Source organism: Rhipicephalus sanguineus, chromosome 9 (assembly GCF_013339695.2).
Source record: "Rhipicephalus sanguineus isolate Rsan-2018 chromosome 9, BIME_Rsan_1.4, whole genome shotgun sequence".
In the NCBI taxonomy this organism is placed as follows: domain Eukaryota; kingdom Metazoa; phylum Arthropoda; class Arachnida; order Ixodida; family Ixodidae; genus Rhipicephalus; species Rhipicephalus sanguineus.
The window spans coordinates 13,418,554-13,441,460 of record NC_051184.2 but is presented as its reverse complement, the minus strand read 5'-3'; the positions used below and the strand labels follow the sequence as shown (position 1 = coordinate 13,441,460).

General features: G+C 48.4%; 1 protein-coding gene across 3 annotated transcripts in view; it reads left to right on the top strand.

Moving 5' to 3' along the window:
• The first annotated feature begins 846 nt into the window (after nucleotides 1-846).
• The window catches only part of LOC119404614 (protein YIPF1), a 45,749-nt gene continuing 23,688 nt past the window's right edge, over nucleotides 847-22,907 (top strand). For all 3 annotated transcript variants that reach the window (XM_037671178.1, XM_049418945.1, XM_049418944.1), the window contains exons 1-4: nucleotides 847-946; nucleotides 1,099-1,138; nucleotides 1,201-1,307; nucleotides 21,409-21,586. In XM_037671178.1, coding sequence (XP_037527106.1) covers nucleotides 908-946; nucleotides 1,099-1,138; nucleotides 1,201-1,307; nucleotides 21,409-21,586 — 364 coding nt within the window. In that variant the 5' untranslated portion in view covers nucleotides 847-907. The remainder of the gene's footprint in view (nucleotides 947-1,098; nucleotides 1,139-1,200; nucleotides 1,308-21,408; nucleotides 21,587-22,907) is intronic.

Sequence of the window (22,907 nt, the reverse complement as noted above, 5' to 3'; positions counted from 1 at the left end):
GCATTTGCTCACGTTTTGTGTGAGCACCAAACGAAACGAATGCGCTGAATAAAGAAACAGAAGCAGCGGCATTTGCCCGCTGAGAAGACCGATCAATACGCAGTGCGAGACAACTTGTCAAATTACATTGAAACGTACCTGAATTTAGACCGAAAAAGAAAAAAAAAACGCTGAATCGTCAGAACGGCAGATCACAAGGTTGCCATGCGCACCGAAGCCGCAGTTGTAAGGAAATTGTTTTTGAACTGCTCTGATAGCGTCCGCGCAACAGTGGTTGTTTGTTTACTCACAAATTCTCATATTTTGCGGCCTAAAGTTCACAGCGCAGTGCCAAAACGCGCTCGTAGCAAAAGCGAAACCATCAGTATACGAACATACATGCAGACGCTCGTATACATGCAGAGGCACCGTCAGTCGTCGCGAACCCGTGCGATCGCTGGCTTGAGGCTTCTTTCTGTTATGCTCCATTTGGTTATACAGGCAGTCTACTCTAACATGATGTTTCACGTAGTTTGCACTCAGCGAGTGACTACCTTTCACGCAAGAAGCCGGTTCAGGGGTACCCAACGCGGTGACAGCGTGAAGCGGGTGCTCGGTTTTCTGCAAAGAGACAGCGACTGTAGACTATCTTGTGCTTTCAGTTCGTCGAAAATGATTATTTTGACAGAAAAGAACACAGTTCATTTCGAAAGTACTTACAGAAATGCCTTGGAGGGCTTCCGCGAGGTGTTGTTGTAGAGCGCCGACAGCAAAACCTATGGGGAGCGCGCCGGCGGTCACTATAAATACGTCGCTATTATGACGGGCGCCGTCACTATTACAATTTACACTACGGTGACGGGCCCCGTCACTTTTACGACGGTACTGCGTTGACGGGCCCCGTCACCGTAGTCAGTGCCTTTTAAAAATGGCTGCTCCCACAACTGGTAAAATTATTGACATCGATGTAAGGCACCTTTCGTCTTATTTAAAAGCACCATTCATTTGTATGAATCGCGCTACTGAGGCTTTTCACATTAGCGTAGAAACGCGCGCGCCTAACGTTCCCCTCGTAGTGCACTATTACTTGAATACAAGCTTTAATTTGTGCGATTCCAGGTCGACCAAAGCGAAGCACAAGCGAACTTACAGTTCCAAGGTAAGCGATGCAAACACTCAGCAGTGGGGGTCATGCTCATAGGCCGGTGTGTTTTATACCAGACTTCTCGGACACTCTGCAAGGCAGTGGCCAGCACGGTCGGCAAGCAGCGAATCGAGCGTACACCAGTTTCTCGGACATGAACGATGACGACGACGAGAGTGACGAGGTAAGAATTATCTGCTGACGATCCTAACTGCCCTGCGATATCGAAAGAACTTCAGGTGCTAGAAATTATTGAAAGGAGACGATGCTCTCGTCGAGAAGCTCTAGCAGAAGTTCAAAGCAGGACACAGGGATATGCCAGTGTAACAGCCCGTCAGCCTCTCGGCATGGACGCAACATTTTTCCACTCCATTTCAGCTGCGGTAGAGAAGGCGGTAGAAAAGGTTCTCGAAAAATTTCTAGTAAATCTGTCTGACTCGCTGACTCGGGTCATATCTGTTATATCTTCCCAGTTGACTGGTGTTTCTGAGACGATCACAAAGCGCTTCCAAACTCCTCCAATCAATAAGCCTGCTCAGATGGTTGCCCCCACCAATTATGGAGCAGGGCCGTCTTCCTCTCAGAAGACTGATCAAGATTACATCTCTGATTCAATGGGCAATTGGGACGTCGATATGGATGCCCGTATTCTCAAACGCACCAGATCGCCTACTAACAAGCTTCATAATTCTTCGAATCCAAAAACAAACAAGTGTGTGAAGGAATCCGTGACTAGGACTGACCTGTTGAAAGAAAGTATTTTAGAACAGGCAGTTTCCGCTGCTCGTCTATCATCATCATAGGGTGTCTTAGGGTGCTTCAGTGGAACTGCCGTTCAATTCTCTCTGCAGCTACAGATTTATTATACCTTATTTCTCAGCAATCTCCCGACGTTGTAATTTTACAAGAAACTTGGTTGTCAGCTGATCAGAACTTTTATTTAAAAAACTATGAATGCTTTCGATTGGACAGAAACTCACGTGGTGGAGGATTAACTGTTTTCATTTCTTCAAAATTTTGCCATAGAGCGAAGATAGCTTATAAAGCAATATCGTCTGACTATGAAGTCTTGGTAGTGGGATTAAACCTTCCTGGCTGCGCTCCACTATCCATAGTTAATAACTATTTTCTGGCTGGGATACAAGATGAAAGCGCTCTTGATGTCACTCTGAGCTTCTGCGAAAACAACATTCTGTTTGCGGGAGACTTCAACTCTCATCATGTGTCGTGGGGTTTCCGCACAGACACATCGGGAAAATGGTTATGGGACTGGACTAACACAAACAACTTTATATGTCTAAATTCCAAAGTTGCCACTTTTGTTCGATGTACCTCGAGATTCGTCGTAGATTTAACATTCGCTAGCTCAAACGTTTTAATCTCGTCTTGGACTGTGCTTGATACTGCTACAAGTAGTGATCACTGTCCACTTTTTTTGAAGTCAAGATCCCAGTATTATCGGTAGGCTACCAGGCGCAAAATTTTGTAAACTACTCCAAATTTAAAAAGAATTTGCAGTCAACTTTGTCATCCTTGTCTAGTATGGAGAGAAATGTTAAAGCTGTGAGTCTTTGCTCAGTTTTAAAATGTACCATAACAAAATCACAGTTCACTATATCGTCAGCAAAAGGAAATTCAGTGTGTGCATGGTGCAATTCGGATTGTGCAAGAGATTATACACGCCGAAAATCTGCCTGAAAGAAACTTCTTATAAACCAAAGTCCTACTAATTGGCAAAATTATTTGTATGCTAAAGCTATGTTTAAAAGAACAGTATCGTTAGCGAAAGATGAATATGACAAAAAACGATATAAATTTCTATCCAAGAGTGGTAATAAAAAAGCTCTGTTTAAATTTCTTCGTAGTCGTAAGGTTATTGCAGCGCCCGTAAACATTGACTCGGTTATTCTTTCACCTAAGGAATTGGCAGATTTATTATCTGAAATTGCATCGGGCCTTGAAAAGTGATTTACCTCACAGTTACAACTAAAGTTTGTAAAGCATTCATGTGTGAACGATTTTATCGAAGTAAATATGGAAGAACTTGTGCATGTCGTTGGCCTTCTCTCTAATTCAGCTCCAGGCCCAGATGGAATTACGTCAGAAGTGTTAAAGATATTATTTGATATTTCTCCAGAAGATCTTCTTAACGTCGTCAACCACTCCCTTAGAAATGACTGGATTCCTCCTGACTGGAGACTTGCAAAAATTGTTCCCCTTCTTAAAAAGCAGGGAGTGGGAATGCAGATAGACAACATTAGACCTATCGCTGTAACGTCCCATGTCGTTAAATTAATAGAAAGAATTCTATACATAAGAATTATGAAGTTTATCACAGATAATACAATACTGAGCGCGTGCCAGGTTGGATTTAGACCCGGTTGCTCGATATGGTGTGCGCATGTCGATTTAGAGGGTCGTATAAAGCTTGCCCGGCACAGACGACAATTATCGGCTTTAGTAACCCTAGATTTAGCCAAGGCATATGATAGCGTGGAACATATCATTCTCCTCAATGCCCTTAATGAATTAAATTTGCCGCAATATATTACAAATTGGATGTACGAATTTTTAAAAGATAGGAAGTTTTATTGCTCCCAACGAGGCGTTTCTACGTCTAAGTAAGTCAAACGAGAGGTGTTCCCCAGGGCTCTGTTCTTTCGCCTGTTTTATTTAATATCTTGTTAAGTTCGATTCCACTGTGTGATAAGGTATGTATGTATACTGTTGGGTAACGGGTGTCTCAGCTTGCGACTGCTTTTGCGCAGAGCTGATAGACGAAGCAATCAAGGCGACGGTGAGTTAAGGCAAATTTATATACATATATACAGAGGCGTTACATATTCGGCGCTGGGGCCGACAGCTTATTGGGCTCGCACAGAGGTGCGACGACGACCCGGGATTTCTTCGCTCGCTGTCTCTCTCAGTGCAGCTTGGTTCTTTTATAGCCCTGGCCGACCCCTTGCATCAGCCAGTAGTTCGATAGCCTCCAATCAGGAACCGCCGTTGGTCGCTGGCTCGAACCGGATCCGCGGATGAGAGGGCTTGCTGGGCTTGCCGCATGCTGCGGGAGAGATTTCCGTCGGTTGCGTCAGACGCAGCGCCGGAGTTGCCGGGGATTGCGTAAGACTCCCGCCTCATTGCATCAGCTGGTGTTGACGCTGGTTGCGTCAGACGTTCTACCAGCTTGAATGCCTGGTCGAAGCAAGAAAGTTTGGGTTGGGAGCCCTGGCATAACAATACGCAGACGACATTGCGTTTTTCACATCTGATTACGACATACATTTACTCCATTCAACGTTACAGTCATATTTAGCAACATTAGACTCCTGGTTTAAAGATATTCGAATGAAACTAAACGTCACCAAAAGTGACATAATTGTTTTTCCTTTAAATATGCCTGTTAATATTGCCCTTCACTAATGACAAGAAAGAATTCCCCAAGTGGACTGTATTAAATATCTGGGAGTAATATATGATGAAAAACTGAGCTGGCGTAGTCACATTGAACATGTTAAAGCTAAGGCTACACACGCTGTTGGAATGATAACTAAACTTGGTCGGCTCCATTCCGGGCTACGCAGAGATACTCTGATCATGATTTACCGTATGTACGTTCGCCCGATTCTTGAATTTGGTTGCGTGCTATTTTCTGGTGGGCCAGCATACAAGATTAATCCTTTGATTCTCTTAGAGCGAGAAGCTCTTCAGAGTTGTCTTGCTGTTCCTAAATTTACAGCTAATAGCGTTTTGTATCAAGAAGCTCGGGTACCCACTCTTGCTTGCAGATTCCGTATTTTGACAGTTAAAACATATTTAAAATTATATGAGTGTACTCTAAGACGGTTGCAATACATATTTTTTGCTGAATCGAGTGCTTTTTTCAATGAGCACTGGTCCCGTCTGCATAAACCTCAGATTTTGTTTGTTCAAACATTACTGGAACCCCTAAATGTTAATATATCCAAAATCATTCCATTAGATAAACCCATGTCCAATGTAAAAATAGAATTCGACGACATATTCCCAGCAAATGCCAAACTCTTGCCCTCTAAGTATTTAAGTGGCATATTAGAAGATCACCTCTTACAATTAGGAATTAATAATGTAATCGCAACAGATGCATCCATGAATGATAAGAGGGCAGGTGTGGGTATCTTCTCCCAATCGATATCCTGGTCATATTCTTTACGCCTTGCAGATTATACTCCTATGTTTGAAGCGGAGTTAACGGCAGTTATTTTATCCCTTCAAAAACTTCCAGCAAATCATTCGACAGCTGTTACAGTGACTGATTCATTATCTGTGTGTTCATCCCTCACTTCAACTTCGGAGTCAGTTATTCTAAACACATTCAGCTCATTAATCCCCATAAACATTCGCCTAGTGAGGTTGATATGGGTTCCAGGTCATCGTGGTATATTTGTAAACGAGATCGCTGACTCACTCGCGAGAGTATCCCTTGAAGGCCCAGTTTTGTCAGTTATGCCTCCTACAGCTTATGTCACAGCGGCGAGGTTCAGAAAATGTTATTTTTGAAGATTCAGAAAAGATTAAAATACCGAATTCAGAATATTCGCATTTGCAATTTGCGTGGGATAATAAATGGTGTCCCACACGTAAATTGGAAGTATCCATCACTAAATTAAGATGTTGTATTCCATCGCTTAATTTCTACTTAAACAGGTCTGGTCTGGTCCCCTCCCCTTTGTGTCCCAACTGTAATGAGCCTGAAAATATCGACCATTATCTACTAAGATGCCACTGTTTTAAAAATGAAAGGAAAAAAATGCTTTGAAATTTTATTCAAAAAATTAGGAATACCACTAAGTACTCTAAATATCCTCTCCTTTGGGGCTGCTTCATTGGAATTCAGTAAAAGGAACGTCTGCGGGGCCCTCTGCGAATTCTTGATTGATACAATGAGATTACCTTGCTAATCCATTGTTTATCAATTTATTGTTTCTCATCCCCCCTCCCCCCAAAACAAAATCTTATTTATTTCTTTATTTCCTTTTCTCGTATCACGAGAATCTCCTTATTCTACTTGAAAAAAAAGCCACTTTTCCCTTTCCCTGTTCTTTTTTTGTTTTTTTTAACCCAATGTTCCAATTAACTGTAACCGCCAGCTTCTTGGCCAATCCCCCGTTGTGGGTGTGAGCCATGTGCAAGGAACAAGCAAGCAAACAAGCAAGGCGTTGCTGCCAATTTACTCGGCGGCCATTCCACTCGGTGTGCGGGCGGTCACCTTAGCGAAATTTTGTGCGACTTGCACAGTGCCAAGAACGCTGTCGGCACAGTTGTAGAGAGGACAGGACATGACGGATCAATGTTTACACCTGGGCGAGTTGGTTCGTGGCTGAAGGTGTACAAGCAGGGACAAGAAGACATGGACATTTCTTCTCTTGTCCCTGTGTTTTTTCGCTGGTACCCTTCAGCGGTAACATCAGAACAGCTTTATTATTTTGGGTTACAGTGAACCATTATAGGCCAGTGGAACGACTGCGCTCCTTGAGAAACTACTGCGGCGGCGAAGGTAGGCATTGCGGTCAGCGAATCTTTGGTGCGAGGCCCACCACTGGAAAAGCTGGTGCCACCGTCGGCGTATATGCATTTGTACATACACAACTGCACATACATGCAACTGTAAATCAGGGTCACATTTAAAAAAAGCGCTAACAGCAGCCACAGCACAGAAGCTTCTGATTCGAGTTTTGTCTCCTGTTGTTATGGAATAAACACGTCTGCTCTGCCTCACACTGCTTCGCTTCCCGCCTTTCAGCCTGGACGGTTGTGCAAACCATTGAGAACTTGTAGTAGTGAAGCCAGCCCATTCAATAGACGAAGTTGACAGCAACAGATGAACACAATCAGTTGTTGTGCCAGGCTTGAGGCATTGGCTCTCTCTGGCAAGTGAGAGCAGAAGCAGAGGTAAAAAGATGCATGTAGGCTTTCCTCGTAAAAGGCAAACTTTGCTTGTGTGAGTCGGACGTCTGTTGCTTTGTGTCGAGCGGTACGTAATTTCTTTAAGTCTTTGTTCTTTGGACAAGGTCAAAGAGTCGCCACGTGCACTTCCAGACATTGCTTTGATGTATGTGGCTTAGCAAAGCAAGCCTTCACAGACAACTGCCACGTTATGCAGTGAAAACATATGATCGAACCCATAAATATTTTAGATGTGGTACAAGTGCATGACGGGAAAAAATATTGCAGGATGTCAATATTCTGGGGACCGTAACGCACACGACAAAGCACCGTGGTCCACATGACGCGCAACTGGACGCAATCTCAAACCTTGTTGATATGGTGCCACCTACATCTCAGAAACTTGCCTGCAAATGCTTCTTTCTGCACGCAGTAAACTGCATAAGTAGCAGTCGTCAAGCAATGTCCACACGTTTGTAATATGTGTAAATGCTTGTTTATGATTGATATTGTGAGCGTTATTGATATCGTTAGCATTATATAATTCCAATTTTAGCCTTTTTGTAAATAATTGTAATGGAGACATTGATAGGGTACCAATACGTCGGTGCTCTTGTGGTGTGCGCTCTTTCGGCCAAACTTTTCCTCTAGTCTCTTATATGAACCCTATGCGAAAACACGCATAACACGAAGCGTTCTTGCGTGCATTTTCGGTGCAATCGCTATGTTGCCAGAGAAAGGAAAGTGATGGCGTAGCGCCATCACTTTCCTGAAGCCGTAATACTCGCATCACGAGCACGGTGTATGAAGGAGAGGTGACTCATTGCAGCCAGCGAGGGGGGCGAAATTTTGTTTGGGTTTACGTATGCACTTTTAGATGGCACTACGTGAACGGGGGCCACCGCCTACAGGTTTTTGGTAACCGAGAACCGTACACAGCGCCTGCTTTACCTTTAGGTGTATGACTTTGCACTTTTTTAATTTAAAAGAAAGTCTCGTTTCAAATAACCAAGGTCCTTATGGACATTCTTGGTATAGTCTGGGAGTTTTAATCACCTGGAAAATTTTGACACAGATGCTGTTGCAATAATTTTGCGATTAATTAATCCCTCTGCAATTAATCTAGAATTTATTATGGGCGTTAAAACGGGTGAAACTTGTATGATGCTCATTAGTTCCTAGCTACAGGGTGTTTTATTTATTTATTTATTTATTTATCAATACTGTTGGCCGAAAGCTGTTACAGGGTGGTTGCATTACAAGATATGAAAAAAGGAAAAAGATGCAGTCGCGCTCGAGGACAGACTCAAGGTACAGTACACGCAAAAGGCACAATGCAGTAGTATATGTAATACAACGATAGAATAGGTACAATGCAAGCAAGGAGAGCTATAGACACTATTAAATCCTGAAAACCAGCATTAATGAAAACCAGCAGTAATGAAAACGAGCAGATATGGAAGCCAAGGAGGGTATAGGGGACGCTAATTGCACTGTTTCAAGTGTATTGTAGTAATTGTGACATAGATGTTGTGGAGATAGGTTTGCACTAGGCTTACCTACGAGCGCGACCGTGTAGGGACGCGACGTTCTCCACTGCCGCTGCGTGCGACGACGCTGCGGCCGGGTTCGTCGTTTTCTCCGACACGGCGCAGAAACCACGCACGAGGCAGGGTAACAACAACAACGGGTTTATTAACCCAAGATGCAGCACAGTACGACACTCACAGGCTTGCAGGCCGTAAGGGGAACTCCGCAAGGCCGATCGAGTACGCTTGCCAGCGGCGCTAAGACTACTACACAAAGGGCAGCGGTCGAGCACACGAACGAGAAGCCGCCTGCTAGAGCAGCGCGGCAACCTCTCGTGCTAGCCTGAGAGCATCTGCCGCCACGAGCGAATCGTCGGGCGCATCTTAGCTCGTAGGAGAGGAGGATGTCACCAGCGGCCCAATGGGGAATGGCGCTGCGTTGTGACGTAGGCCCGCGCAGCACGCCAGCGTAGCGTGTCCGGACATGCCAGCGCGGGACGGAGCCGACGCTTGGCTCGCCCAGACAAAGAGGCGCCCTGGCCGCCATCTTGGCGATTGCCGGTGCCTAAGTGCGCCCGGGATACGCGGCCGGCACGCGCGCGGCAGCTGGGGAACGAGGCGCCAGGTAGGAGGACGCTCTCGATCCCCACAATGTGAAGAAAGTAAAGTGGACGAAAAGACAACTTGCCGCCAGCAGGGACCGGACCTTCAACCTTCGGATTATGTGCCCGACGCTCTTACCAATTGAGCTGCGGCACTGGCCGTCCCCTCGTCTACTTATCGGGTGCTTATGTGCATGCAAACCTGGGAGTGTTAGTCAGCGCTGCTCGTAGCCATGATGGCGAGTGTGAAACACTCTTTCTTTTTGCCGGATGGCAAAAAGTGAAGTAGTGTGTGCATCTTTAACGAGTAGGTTCGGTCCTTGCCGGTGGACTTCATCTACACACAATTAGTACAATGATACACATAAAACAGTGCAATTAACATCCCCTATACCTTCCTTGGCTTTCATTAATAAAAATTTCCTTCATTCATTCTTAGCTATATGGTGGTTGCTGAAAGAAATCAAAGCCAGTTCCACCCCAAGTGTAAGGTGTACGAACTGCGAAGCATTGATTCACCTGTGTTTCCCTTGTGTTTTCTTCTGTTTACCTGCTCTTTTCGGTCCTTTTTGCGTGATTATGTGATATTTTCTCTCCTTTTCTTGTGATTATCTGATTTGTTTCGTGATTATAGATTTTCAGTTCTATGGTCTCTTTTCTACCATTTTTCTAGTGTTTGCTGCTCTGAGCGTGGTGCGTCTAACTCCCGGCGCTGGCATTGCACCTTTGCTTCTCCCATCCGCAGGTCTGTGTCTAAATTCCGACACTTGCGTTTCGCTGTCGCTTTGCTTGCTCGGACAGACGAATTAGCCCTTCGGCAGTGCTGGCATTCGCGGGCAAGCGCACACTGGCATTCCAAACGTGCAGCCTGCTGAGATTTGTGTGTGTCAAGCATGGGACCTGCATGACGTCAATGTGAGACATGAGACTGCACGACACCAATTCAGGACGTGATACGACGACAGGGCAGTCCCTTAGACTGCCCTGCTGTTAAAAGAACCTATACACACTTCTTGGGCCTCGACCGTCCACAAGCATCAACAAATGCACATTCTAGTTGTGCGTGGGGATACTCCTTTGATGTTGTACCACCACTGCAAAGGCGAAGCCTCTCTGTTTCCAAGTAGGCTTGTGATCTCTTCGATGGTTGATACCTCACTGCTGGCTCCCAGCGATTCGAGAGAGACTGGTTTTCCCATGAGGACAGCATTTACTTTCATATCTTGATCAATCTCAACAAGTTTCCATGTCACTGTGTGGCTTGTGTCTTTGGCGTATTGTGGTTTTCGAACGCGACGCATTTCAGAGAACTCAACATTACGAAGCTCGTCAACATGTAGTCTCTGAGAGCTCCAAGTTGCAGATGGAAGCACAACACGGGCTGGGCTTTCAAACAATTCATCAAAAGTTGACACAGCTGCCACGGGTACCGAGGTTGAATCATGCGAGAGAATGTCTGAAGCAGTACGTCACCCTCGTTATCAAGCGCGCACACACGCTCAGACTCGATAGCTAAAACCACATCACTGCATACCAGGCTTTGCTTGCGCTACTTCTTGATGGGCTCGTGTGCTGCCATGCCTCTGAGCTGGACTCTTTGCTTTTTTTTCCCTCTGTTTCTACAGAAAGCTCGGGCAGTCTGGAAATATAGTAGGCACTGTATCTTTTGAGAGGAATGCTTTCCGGGGCATGTGAACAAATACGTTACCATTGTAGACAGTTTCCCAGGTTTTGGTCACCTGATGTGGCTTTAAGTGCCTTTCGCGGAGGTGGTTGGTAGACTGTAACGTCCGATCATTGCGAGGTGTGGCATTGCTCCATACCCAAAGGTGCTCTTCTTTCGGCACAGAAAACAATGAGAGTTTCCGAGTACACAACTTGGACCCTGTCGTGCAAGGGCGAAACACTTTTTCACATCGCTTTTTGGGCCCATGCACCATACATAAGTTCACACGGTGAAAGAAAACTATCACGGATTACAAATAGTTTAACAGAATATTGATGTTTTGCATGAAACGTGGCGTCACAGGCAGAGCGAAGTGAAGTGGTGCCCAGCAGTTTTACACGTGCTACTCTGGCCCCCGATGCACCTATCGCCATCTAGTAGAAAGAAGGTGAACGTGAACAACATTTCGATGCGGCTGCTCCGCTGTGCATCCGAGCAGATGTCACCTCTCCTTCATACACCGTGGTCACGAGTACTTCGGAGGCGGCTGGTTTGAATTGCGCTAATGGTATGCAAACCACTGAAGCGTGCTTTTCTTTCAAACTAAGCATTTTCTTGGCAGGAAACAAGCGTAACGAAGTTTCTGGAATGGTATTTCGAAAGTCTACGAAGACTTCACATGTGCCTTTAGTGAGGCAGTTGCTGGCTTGATGAAGACAAGTCCACTTTTCGAAAAGTTTGGCTTTAGCGACATTAACCCGCCCCAGTGGTCTAGTGGTTATGGTGCTCGACTGCAGACCTGAAGGTCGCAGGATCGAATCCCAGCCGTGGCGGCCGCATTTTCGATGGAGGCGAAAATGCTTGAGGCATGTGTACTTAGATTTAGGTGCACGTTAAAGAACCCCAGGTGGTCGAAATTTCCGGAGCCCTCCACTGCGGCATCCCTCATAATCATATCGTTGTTTTGGGACGTTAAACGCCAACAATTATTATTATATTATTATCTAGTGACATTCCCTGTTAATTTTCAACACTTCATGTGTGGCACTTATATTGGTCTACTAATTATCTGAAGGACCTGCTCTACTGGCTTAGTGCAACTGTACAAAATCTTCAAAACTGTTTTAGGGTCCTTTTAAAAAACAATGAAATTTTTATAGGTGTCTTCTACTAACAGCGCACCAACAAAATGAACACACTAAAGGGGGAGGAAACGACACACACAACAAGCGCTGACTCGCAACTGAAAGGTTTATTCCACGTCACACACACATATATAAGTAAATGTCAAATGTGGCACACGTGACATGGATTGCCGCCGCTGTCTTGTGTAAGTAAGATGAGTAAGATGAACTTATGGAAACACTTGCCGCTGAAAGTCAAATTCTTTGTCACACACATCAACTGACGCCTGGCTTACACAATTATCTTTTTCCTTAACAATGTGACAAGATTCTGCCACCTCCCGATTAATCTGCTGCCAGTGCTTATAAACAATCCTCGTATCTGTGAAAACGGGGGAGCATCCACACGAACGAACGTGCAAGGCCAGATTAGAACTCGCCACTGTTTTCAAAGAAGCATTGTGTTCCTTAAGCCTCGTGTTTATACACCGTGCCGTCTGTCCATAATACGTTCTACCACAAGACAAAGGAATCCTGTACACGACCCCACCCTCACACGGCACAAACTTCTGGGCGTGCTTGATTTCACATTTGTTCTTGTGACGAGCTTCCTGGTTGACCATGGGGCACATCCTGCTAAGCTTGTTTTTGGAAGAGAACACAATGTTGACACCGAACCTGTTCCCAACATTCTTGAGCCCGTGGCCCAACTTGTGCTTGTACGGAATGACCGCATATTTTGTAGGTTTCTGTCGATCGGCCGTACCATGGGATCCTTTCTTACCTGCCGCAACAGTTTCTCGCACACTGAAGACACAACGGAAAGAGGGAACCCTGCTTCCTGCACTCTTTGCACTTGATTAAAAAAGCTCTCTTTAACTCAGTGTTCACATGACTTCTTCAGAGCTGATCCCAGCGTTGAAGCAACAATGCCTCGCTTCACTATTTTGGAATGTACTGATTTAAAATTCAAAAGGGGTTTTGTAGACCTTGGGTTGTAAAACCAGCATGTATGATGTCTTTGAAAGTTAAGCTGTAAATCCAGAAACTGAATCTGGTTGTCTGAGGGCATTTCTTTGGTGAAGCATAGTCCCATGCCTTCTTCTTGGATTGCGTTCATGACTTCAGTTATGCGTTTGGGTCCAATTGCTTTTGGCAGAAAGATTAAATAATCATCCTGTACAGAAGCATTAGAACGCTGTAATGGGCCGCCTCTTGAGCGCCTTCTAGTGGGTCGCCCTCTTCGCCTCTTCTCGGAGAGCACGCCCCTCGTGCGCTTGCTCGTGAGAGTCTGCGAGTCTGCGCTCTGTCGTTACTGTCGTCGCTGCGCATCGTCGCCATCGATCCCGCCGTCAATAAACGCCTTTACAAAGTGGTGGAGAGTGCTGTACCGTCCCCACAACTTCGGTCTCCATCTGATGCCCCTGGAGCTTCGATCCCGTACCGTGCCATCTACCATGCCGCAAGACGCCGCTCAGCAAACGCCGCCTCCTACTCCAACCGCTTGTCCCGGTGTCCCCCGTATCCGCGACCCTCCTGTCTTCACCGGCGCGGATGGCACCGATGTGGAGGACTGGCTCACGATTTACGAACGGGTGAGTGTCCCCAATAAATGGGACGAAGCCGGCAAGCTGAGCAACTTGGTTTTCTACCTCGCGGGTGTGGCAGGCATGTGGTACAACAACCATGCATCCGATTTCCCGACGTGGTCCGCTTTCAAGACCGCCATCGTCGACGTGTTTGGCCGCCCTGCCGTTCGTAAGCTGCAGGCCGAACAGCGTTTGCGAGAACGAGCTCAGCAGGCCGGCGAAACCTTTACTAGCTACATTGAAGACGTCCTCGATTTGTGTAAGAAAGCCGAGGCCACCATGTCAGAATCTGACAAGATGAGGCACATTATGAAAGGCATCGACGACGATGCCTTCATGATGCTGCTCGCCAAAAACCCCAGCACAGTGGCCGAGGTCATCACGCTCTGCCAGAGCTACGAGGAGCTGCGCCGGCAGCGGTCGATGACCCGTCGTTCTCCGTCCCGCGACGCCGAGCTCGCTGGCTTGTCGACCATATCCGATCACTCCGCCTTGCTCGCAGAGGTGAAGTCATTCGTGCGCGAGGAAATCGCGCGCCAGTTCTCACTGCTGGACTTTGCTCAACCTCAGTACGTTCACCAGCCGTCAACCACCCTTCTCCCTCCCCTCCGTCGAGCGATTGAGCAGGAAATCGCGGAGGTCATGCCTGAGTACCACCAGCACCGTCCGGCTCCTGCACCACTGAGTTACGCCCAAGTTGTCGCAAGGACGTCCCCAGTAATACCGACGGCAGCCCCACACAGTTACGCTGAAGCCGCCGCTAGGCATCAGTCCTTCGAAGCGGCTGTGCCGGCCACCTACGCTGACGTGATGCAGAGGCCACGACCGCAGCCCACGATGCAGTCATATCAGTCGCTGCCCCGTCAATCACGTCCTGCGCCATGGGCGGGCCTTGCTCCAGCAAACCGATGGCGCACACCTGACAACCGCCCCATATGCTTCGCATGCGGTTACGCCGGCCACGTGGCGCGTTATTGCAATCGCGTCCAGCCGCCTCAAGTCGTGTCGCCCGCCACCAGCCAGTCAAACCGCACATTTTACGCCCCACCTACGCCTCTGTCACCGACGTCACGCCAAGCTCCATCTACTCGGCGCTCTCCGTCTCCCCGACGTCGCTCACTGTCGCCGATGCGCCCACGTCCGGTCGCACGCGACCAGGAAAACTAGCCGTCGCAGTCCACGAGGCAAGGGCTGCGACGCTATCGAACTGCGAAAGCCCTCAGCGAAGCCCATCGAACGTGATAGACGTTTTTGTGGACGGGGTTCGCGCATCTGCCCTTATCGACACTGGAGCCGCTGTATCCGTTATGGACGCTAAACTAAGCCGCCTGCTACGAAAAGTGACGACGCCACTTTCCGGTCTTTCCCTCCGTACAGCCAGCGCCCAATGTATTCAACCGACGGCGGTATGCACAGCCCGTGTCATCATTCAGGACGCTCTGTACGCCGTCGAATTCATCATAATTCCCGCATGCTCTCACGACGTCATCCTCGGATGGGATTTTCTCTCCCGCCACGACGCCGTAATTCATTGCGCACCCGCCGAAATAGAGCTCTCACCACTCTCTGATTTGACGCCGGCAGACAGTCCATCGGCTGCGAGCAAGGTACTCGTCAAAGACGACGTCAAAGTGCCTGCAAACTCGTCAACGGCGGTGTCAGTCTACTGCGCCAGTCTATCCGACACCGTTGCACTCCTGTCGCCATATGACCGTGTTTGCACGAAGAAAGGCTTGCTGGTGCCTTTCGCGACCGTTCAAATCACTCAGGGCAGCACCTCTATTTTTGTAATAAACCCCTCTTCGTACAGTGTTACGTTGGTGCGAGGGGAATGTCTCGGCAGCGTGGAACCCCTCGAAGACGCACAAGTTATAGACGAGCCCGATGACTCTCACGGCCGAAGTTCCAGTACGCTCAGTGCTGTTTCGACGTCTGGGTCATCAACCGCTGACGTATTTGGTTCCTCCATAGCTGACAGCCTTACGCAGGTCCAGCGTTCTCAGCTTCTGGACCTGTTGGAAGAATTTCGCCCGTCTTTCGATGTCGCTCAAACTTCTCTCGGCCGCACGTCGGCCGTTACGCATGGCATCGACACTGGCGACCACCTGCCACTGCGGCAACGTCCATATCGCGTATCTCCCGCAGAACGCCGTGTAATCACCGAGCAAGTCGACGACATGCTTCGACGCGATGTCATTCGACCCTCTAACAGCCCCTGGGCGTCTCCTGTCGTTCTTGTTGCGAAGAAGGATGGTTCTGTGCGGTTCTGTGTGGACTACAGACGACTCAACAAGATCACTCGTAAGGACGTGTATCCACTACCGCGAATAGACGACGCGATTGACAGCCTGCAAGGCGCCGAATTCTTTTCATCTCTCGATTTGCGCTCAGGGTACTGGCAAGTACCTATGGCTGATGACGCTCGACCGAAGACCGCCTTTGTCACGCCCGACGGCCTGTACGAATTCAACGTCATGCCGTTTGGGCTGTGTAATGCGCCCGCCACCTTTGAGCGCATGATGGATACCGTTCTGCGCAACCTGAAATGGCACACGTGCTTGTGCTACCTCGACGACGTCGTCGTGTTTGCTCCGGACTTCTCCACGCATCTTCAACGCCTACGGCATGTTTTGACGCGTTTGAGCGACGCCGGTCTGCAACTCAATCTAAAGAAGTGCCGATTCGCAGCACGACAGCTGACAATCCTCGGCTACGTCGTGTCGAAGGACGGAATTCTTCCCGATCCAGCCAAGCTTCGGGCCGTGACCGAGTTCCCGAAACCTACGTCCGTCAAAGAACTGCGCAGTTTCGTAGGACTGTGTTCCTACTTTCGGCGCTTCATTCGAAATTTCGCGACTATCATATCGCCACTGACGAAGCTCCTCGGAAGTAACGGGCCCCTCCATTCGTGGTCGTCAGAGTGCGACGACGCTTTCGCAAAGCTCCGTCGTTTGTTGACGTCGCCTCCCATACTACGCCACTACGATCCTACGGCCCCAACGGAGGTACACACGGACGCCAGCGGTGTAGGCCTCGGCGCTGTCCTTGCGCAGCGCAAACCAGGGTTCCCCGAATATGTCGTGGCATACGCAAGCCGTACGCTTACCAGAGCCGAGACCAATTACACAGTCACGGAAAAAGAGTGCCTGGCGATCATCTGGGCCCTTACAAAGTTTCGACCTTATTTGTATGGTCGCCCATTTGATGTCGTCACCGACCATCATGCACTATGCTGGCTGTCGACATTGAAGGATCCCTCAGGGCGTCTCGCCCGCTGGGCACTTCGCCTGCAAGACTACGACATCCGCGTGCTGTACCGCAACGGACGCCAGCATGCTGACGCCGACGCGCTCTCGCGCTCTCCCTTGCCTGACGACAATGCGCCCTGCTCAGTATCTCACATAGCTGTTGCTTCAATCGACGTTCACACCATGGCTACCGAACAGCGCAAGGATAAATGGATCACCTCGCTGATCGACTTGCTGGCGGATCCGTCGGCAACACCATCCACTCGCGCGTTGCGTCGTCAAGCCCACCATTTCGCCATTCGTGACGACCTACTGCACCGACGCAATTACAACGCCGACGGCCGCCAGTGGCTACTAGTGATACCCCGCAGTCTGCGTTCTGAAATATGCGAGGCCTTCCACTCTGACCCGCAATGCGCGCACTCTGGGGTAACCAAAACTTACCACCGCATTCGACAACGATACTTCTGGCGAGGGATGTACCGCTACGTGCAGAAGTTTGTTCGCTCCTGCCTCGATTGCCAACGCCGAAAACCTGCAACGCACGTGTCGCCAGCAGGTCTACAACCATTACCTTGCCCTAACCGTCCGTTTGGGCGCGTGGGCATCGATTTGTATGGACCACTTCCTCTGACTTCGGCTGGTAACCGCTGGGCCATCGTCGCTGTTGACCATCTAACGCGATACGCCGAAACCGCCGCCCTCCCAGCGGCTACAGCGCGCGATGTGGCCTCCTTCCTGCTCCACCGATTCATGCTGCGTCACGGTCCGCCCCAGGAGCTGCTCAGTGATCGAGGCCGTGTCTTCTTGTCGGAAGTCGTCGAAGCCATTCTCAAAGAGTGCAACGTCGTTCACCACAAAACTACTGCTTACCACCCGCAGACGAATGGCCTCACCGAACGCTTTAACCGCACGCTTGGCGACATGCTCTCAATGTACGTCGCAGCCGACCACACAAATTGGGATGCCATTCTGCCCTTCGTCACGTACGCCTACAATACCGCCTCTCAGAGCACTACTGGTTTCTCGCCATTTTTCTTATTGTACGGCAGGCACCCGTCGCACACCATCGACACCATCCTTCCCTACAGGCCGGATCGATCTGAATGTGCGCCTATTTCGGACACAGCCAGGCTTGCTGAAGAATGTCGCGAGCTTGCGAAGACCTTTACAACGCACGAACAAGAGCGGCAGAAGAGCATTCGCGGTGGCACCACCACTTCTGAGTGCACGTTCCTCCCTGGAGCGCTCGTGTGGCTCTCGGTCCCGACCGCTGCAACTGGCCTCTCTTCCAAACTACTGCCCAAATACGAAGGCCCCTACCGTGTCGTCGAACGCACGTCCCCGGTCAACTACCTGATTGAACCCATTGAGCCATCTTCAGACATGCGCCGTCGAGGGCGCGACATTGTGAACGTGGAGCGCCTCAAGCCCTACCATGACCCGCTCATAGTGACCAGCTGTTAGGTCGCCGGGCGGCTCCCTTTGCGTACCCGGGGTAATTGTACAGAAGCATTAGAACGCTGTAATGGGCCGCCTCTTGAGCGCCTTCTAGTGGGTCGCCCTCTTCGCCTCTTCTCGGAGAGCACGCCCCTCGTGCGCTTGCTCGTGAGAGTCTGCGAGTCTGCGCTCTGTCGTTACTGTCGTCGCTGCGCATCGTCGCCATCGATCCCGCCGTCAATAAACGCCTTTACAATCCATGTATCGAAAAACGCCTTTCACCGTATCGGCCAGTCTAACTTGAAGTGCCGTGTCGACTTTCCCAAGGAAGATATCACTTAGTATAGGGGCCACTCTTGACCCGATACTTACACCGGTTTTTTGAAGAAGCACCTTTCCTTTCCATGTAATAAACGTAGAATTCAAGTAGAATGTGAGCAATTTGGTGAAGTACTCGACTGAAATCCCACTCTTTTCAATGAATTGAAGCTCGTTGTTGTCATCGGTGATGCATCCTTTGATACATTTAAGTAGGTCTGGATGCGGCAGCAAGTAAAACAGATTAACAACGTCAGCACTAAAGACAAAACACCCGTCAAACCTTCATGAGCGCAATTCTTCTGTTATCAACTCTGAATTCTTCACCTTAAAAGGGTCCTTGACGTCCAGTGTTTCAAGCATGCGTTGCAATAAACCAGAGACCAGATGCTGCCAACTTCCCTTTTCCGATACTATTGTGCAGAACGGTCGCTCCGGCTTGTGCGTCTTGATAGTGAGGAACACTTGTAGATGAGCTTCTTTTGCTTTTCCCATTTGTTTCACGAGATGCGTCAGATTTTTTGCTTCCGACAACTTCTTAGCTTGCTCCTTCACTTTCTGGGTTTTTACGTCTACTTGCTTGAAATTCTTGGCTATGGCGGCATCAGCCGCCACCTCATATTGACCATCCGTCAACAGCACGAAAAAGCCCTCTTTGTCAGGCGTCACAAGCTTCAGGTTCCTGTCCCTCAAGTGTCTCCCATTGGATTCCATCCTAGTGACTGCTCTGCCGCTCTGTGGATTGCATCGTATAAGCTCATCCACGTACTCTGATACACATCGTCTTTTCTCTCCTTCCTGCGCCATCCTTGCAACATTCCTTGCCATAACCAAGGTGTCAACAGGTTTTAAATTGGGTTCCAAGCAAAACTTTGGACCAAACTTGAGGACTTCGAGATGATTTTCCACAACAGGCGCCCCTGCGAGGTTAAGGAAAGGACCTGAAAGCTCAGGAACCTTTGTTCTCCTTGGCAAAGTCGGGCGGATGCTATTCCATAAGCTCTCTGTAGTCGAATCGGCAACGGCACACCATTCTTTGTAGATGCCAAGCTGTTTGTGTCTTCAGCGTGCGAGAAACTGTTGCGGCAGGTAAGAAAGGAACCCATGTGTTATGAGTGAAGTGCGCGAGTGTGGTGCTTCCGATGGTTGGAGCAGCAAAAACGACGAGGACGACGTACAACGTGCTACTTGCGCGAGCGCGCCGAACATCGGAGCATGGGAAAAAAAAACGCAAAATAAGGAAATCGCCAAGAGCCACTGCGCCGAAAAAGAAAAAAAGAAGAAGAGCTGTGCTGGTGGTTCAAAGAACGTGGCTAGGGTGCGGAACGCGAGCTTGTCGGGCGCTTGTACCCGGGCTCTGAAGGCGTCCACCTGGCCGGAGCAAGCCATCACGAGGACCTGGCGACTATTCTACCAGCGTGGCTATTGCTGAGGCCCCGGTATGGCGTGGTTGTGGTGCTCGGGCGGGAGACAGCACCACCGATGACTGCATCCACCGGGAGCGGAAGTGAGCCGTCGGGCTGAGGGCCCGAGCTTGTGGACTTCCACCACCCCGTCCTCCTCACCTGACTGCTTGTCTGCCCAGACCGTTGGTGAGCCGTACCGCTCTGTTTCCACATCAGGACTATTCTGACGACGTTAGCGTGTGGACTAGCACGATTTTAAGCTTAGGATAAGATTCCCTTGTTTAAGGAGAACTCTATGTAGTTGTGGTCAGGCTGACGCTTGTTAGTTTACCGTTTGTTCATTCTAGTGTTACCCTTTCGTTTACTTTTTTTTTTGTGTGTGTGAAAATGTATGTTCATTTGTCTGAAAATCAAACGCTCACCTCCGTCTCTTATACGAGAATAGTATTGCACAACTCATTCTAGTTGCTTTATTAAACGAACCTGTCACACCATGGTACGGCCGATCGACAGAAACCTACAAAATATGCGGTCATTCCGTACAAGCACAAGTTGGGCCACGGGCTCAAGAATGTCGGGAACAGGTTCGGCGTCAACATTGTGTTCTCTGCCAAAAACAAGCTTAGCAGGATGTGCCCCATGGTCAACCAGGAAGCTCGTCACAAGAACAAATGTGAAATCAAGCACGCCCAGAAGTTTGTGCCGTGTGAGGGTGGGGTCGTGTACAGGATTCCTTTGTCTTGTGGTAGAACGTATTATGGACAGACGGCACGGTGTATAAACACGAGGCTTAAGGAACACAATGCTTCTTTGAAAACAGTGGCGAGTTCTAATCTGGCCTTGCACGTTCGTTCGTGTGGATGCTCCCCCGTTTTCACAGATACGAGGATTGTTTATAAGCACTGGCAGCAGATTAATCGGGAGGTGGCAGAATCTTGTCACATTGTTAAGGAAAAAGATAATTGTGTAAGCCAGGCGTCAATTGATCTGTGTGACAAAGAATTTGATTTTCTGTGGCAGGTGTTTCCATAAGTTCATCTTACTCATCTTACTTAGACAAGACAGTGGTGGCAATCCATGTCCCGTGTGCTGCATTTGACGTTTACTTATATATGTGTGTGTGACATGGAATAAACCTTTCAGTTGCGAGTCAGCGCTTGTTGTGTGTGTCGTTTCCTCCCCCTTTAGTGTGTTCGTTTTGTTGGTGCACTGTTATTAGAAGTATGAACCGATATCAACTTGCCCAAGTTGCCATTTTTATAGGTGTATATTAGAAAATTTGAACTTTGTAGTGTGACTGCTGGCATTTAAAATTTTTCCCATCTACATTTATGGCCATTCAAGGTATGCTGGATTGAGTGATTGACATGCATGCAATCTGGTTGAATAATGACATCGAGGCTTTTTGGGCATGCTGTTGTGAACTTGAATGTTGCAGCTGCTGAACAGAGAGAGAGGCGTCAGCGCACCATCATTCTGGAAGTTCAGCTACTACCAGAGCCTCTTTGACGTGACCACCGATGATGTGCTCAGGCGGCTGCTGTGGTCAGCTGTGCCCCAGTTCTCAAGCCCATCCTATCTCGAGAAGCACATCAGGCCTAACCCTGACCTCTATGGTGAGTACTATAACAGTCGAGCCTCACTACAACAGTATTGCACCTGGCATGGAGATAGTATCGTTATGTCTGAAAATTCGTTATAAACATGCAAAATAAAAATAAAAAACTATCCCGTGCTCCTTTCTGGTTCTTTTAGTATCCCCAGTGTTGGCCATGACATCACCAATTGCGTCAGGTCATGGCGTCCACAAAAAGAACCTGTTTGTCTGCTTGCCACTCTTCCTCCTCACACGGCAATCAGGTGCCAGGAGGAGAGACGAGACGATGAATGGAGTGTAGCGAGCCCCGCCACGGTGGTCTGGTGGTTATGGCGCTCGACTGCTGACCTGAAGGTCGCGGTATCAAATCCCAGCTGTGGCGGCTGCATTTTCGATGGAGGTGAAAATGTTTGAGGCCCGTGTACCTAGATTTAGGTGCACATTAAAGAACCCCAGGTGATCGAAATTTCCGGTGCCCTCCACTATGGTGTCTCTCATTAATCATATTGTGGTTTTGGGACATTAAACCCCAGATATTATTATTTGAACGGAACGTAGCGAAAGAAAGAACAAAGGAAACGAGGGCCGCTTTCGTATCACCAAATGCGTGTAACTCCGCTATTACGGCACCATTTCGAAAAAATCTCTCGGCTACGTGTTTATGGAAGACTCGTGCATAACTGTAACACCACAACCAAATTTCGACCTCTGGGTGATTTAGGGGGCCTTTAAAGCCGGCCTCACTTTTAAATGCAAACGCATTGCTGGGAAGACATTTTTCCATGGGCAATATAAGCCTTCTTACATCAACATATGAACACCCTGGGGCATTCATATGAGTCAGATATATTCACATTTTGAGAGCGTGTGTGTGTAGCCTAGTGGTTAAGACACTTGCCTTTGGAGTCTGGTGGCCCGGTTTCAAATCCCAAAACCGGTTACAAAACTTTTTCCCCTGTGATGCGTTAGTGTCTTCCGCCACTCCATAGAGGGTGCTAGGGATTTCACTTTAATGCTTCAAAATGCTTCACTAGAAGGTGTCAGGATGTTTTCTGCAGACTGATGTGCACTAAAGCCTCATTATAACAAAGTCGCATCTGCCACGAAAATAACTTCGTTATATCCGAAAATTCGTTATAAACGTTTATTTGTAGCACTGTATCTATGACAAGGCTATTATTCATTTACTTCATTATAACCGATAATTCGTTATATCCATGTTCGTTATATCGAGGGTTGAGTGCACAACTGACTGAGTTACATACAGCTTCGCTTTATCGGGCTGCAGCTAGCATCAGTTGTAGCTGCATGCTGTATCTTTTTGCTGCAGTTGGATAGAT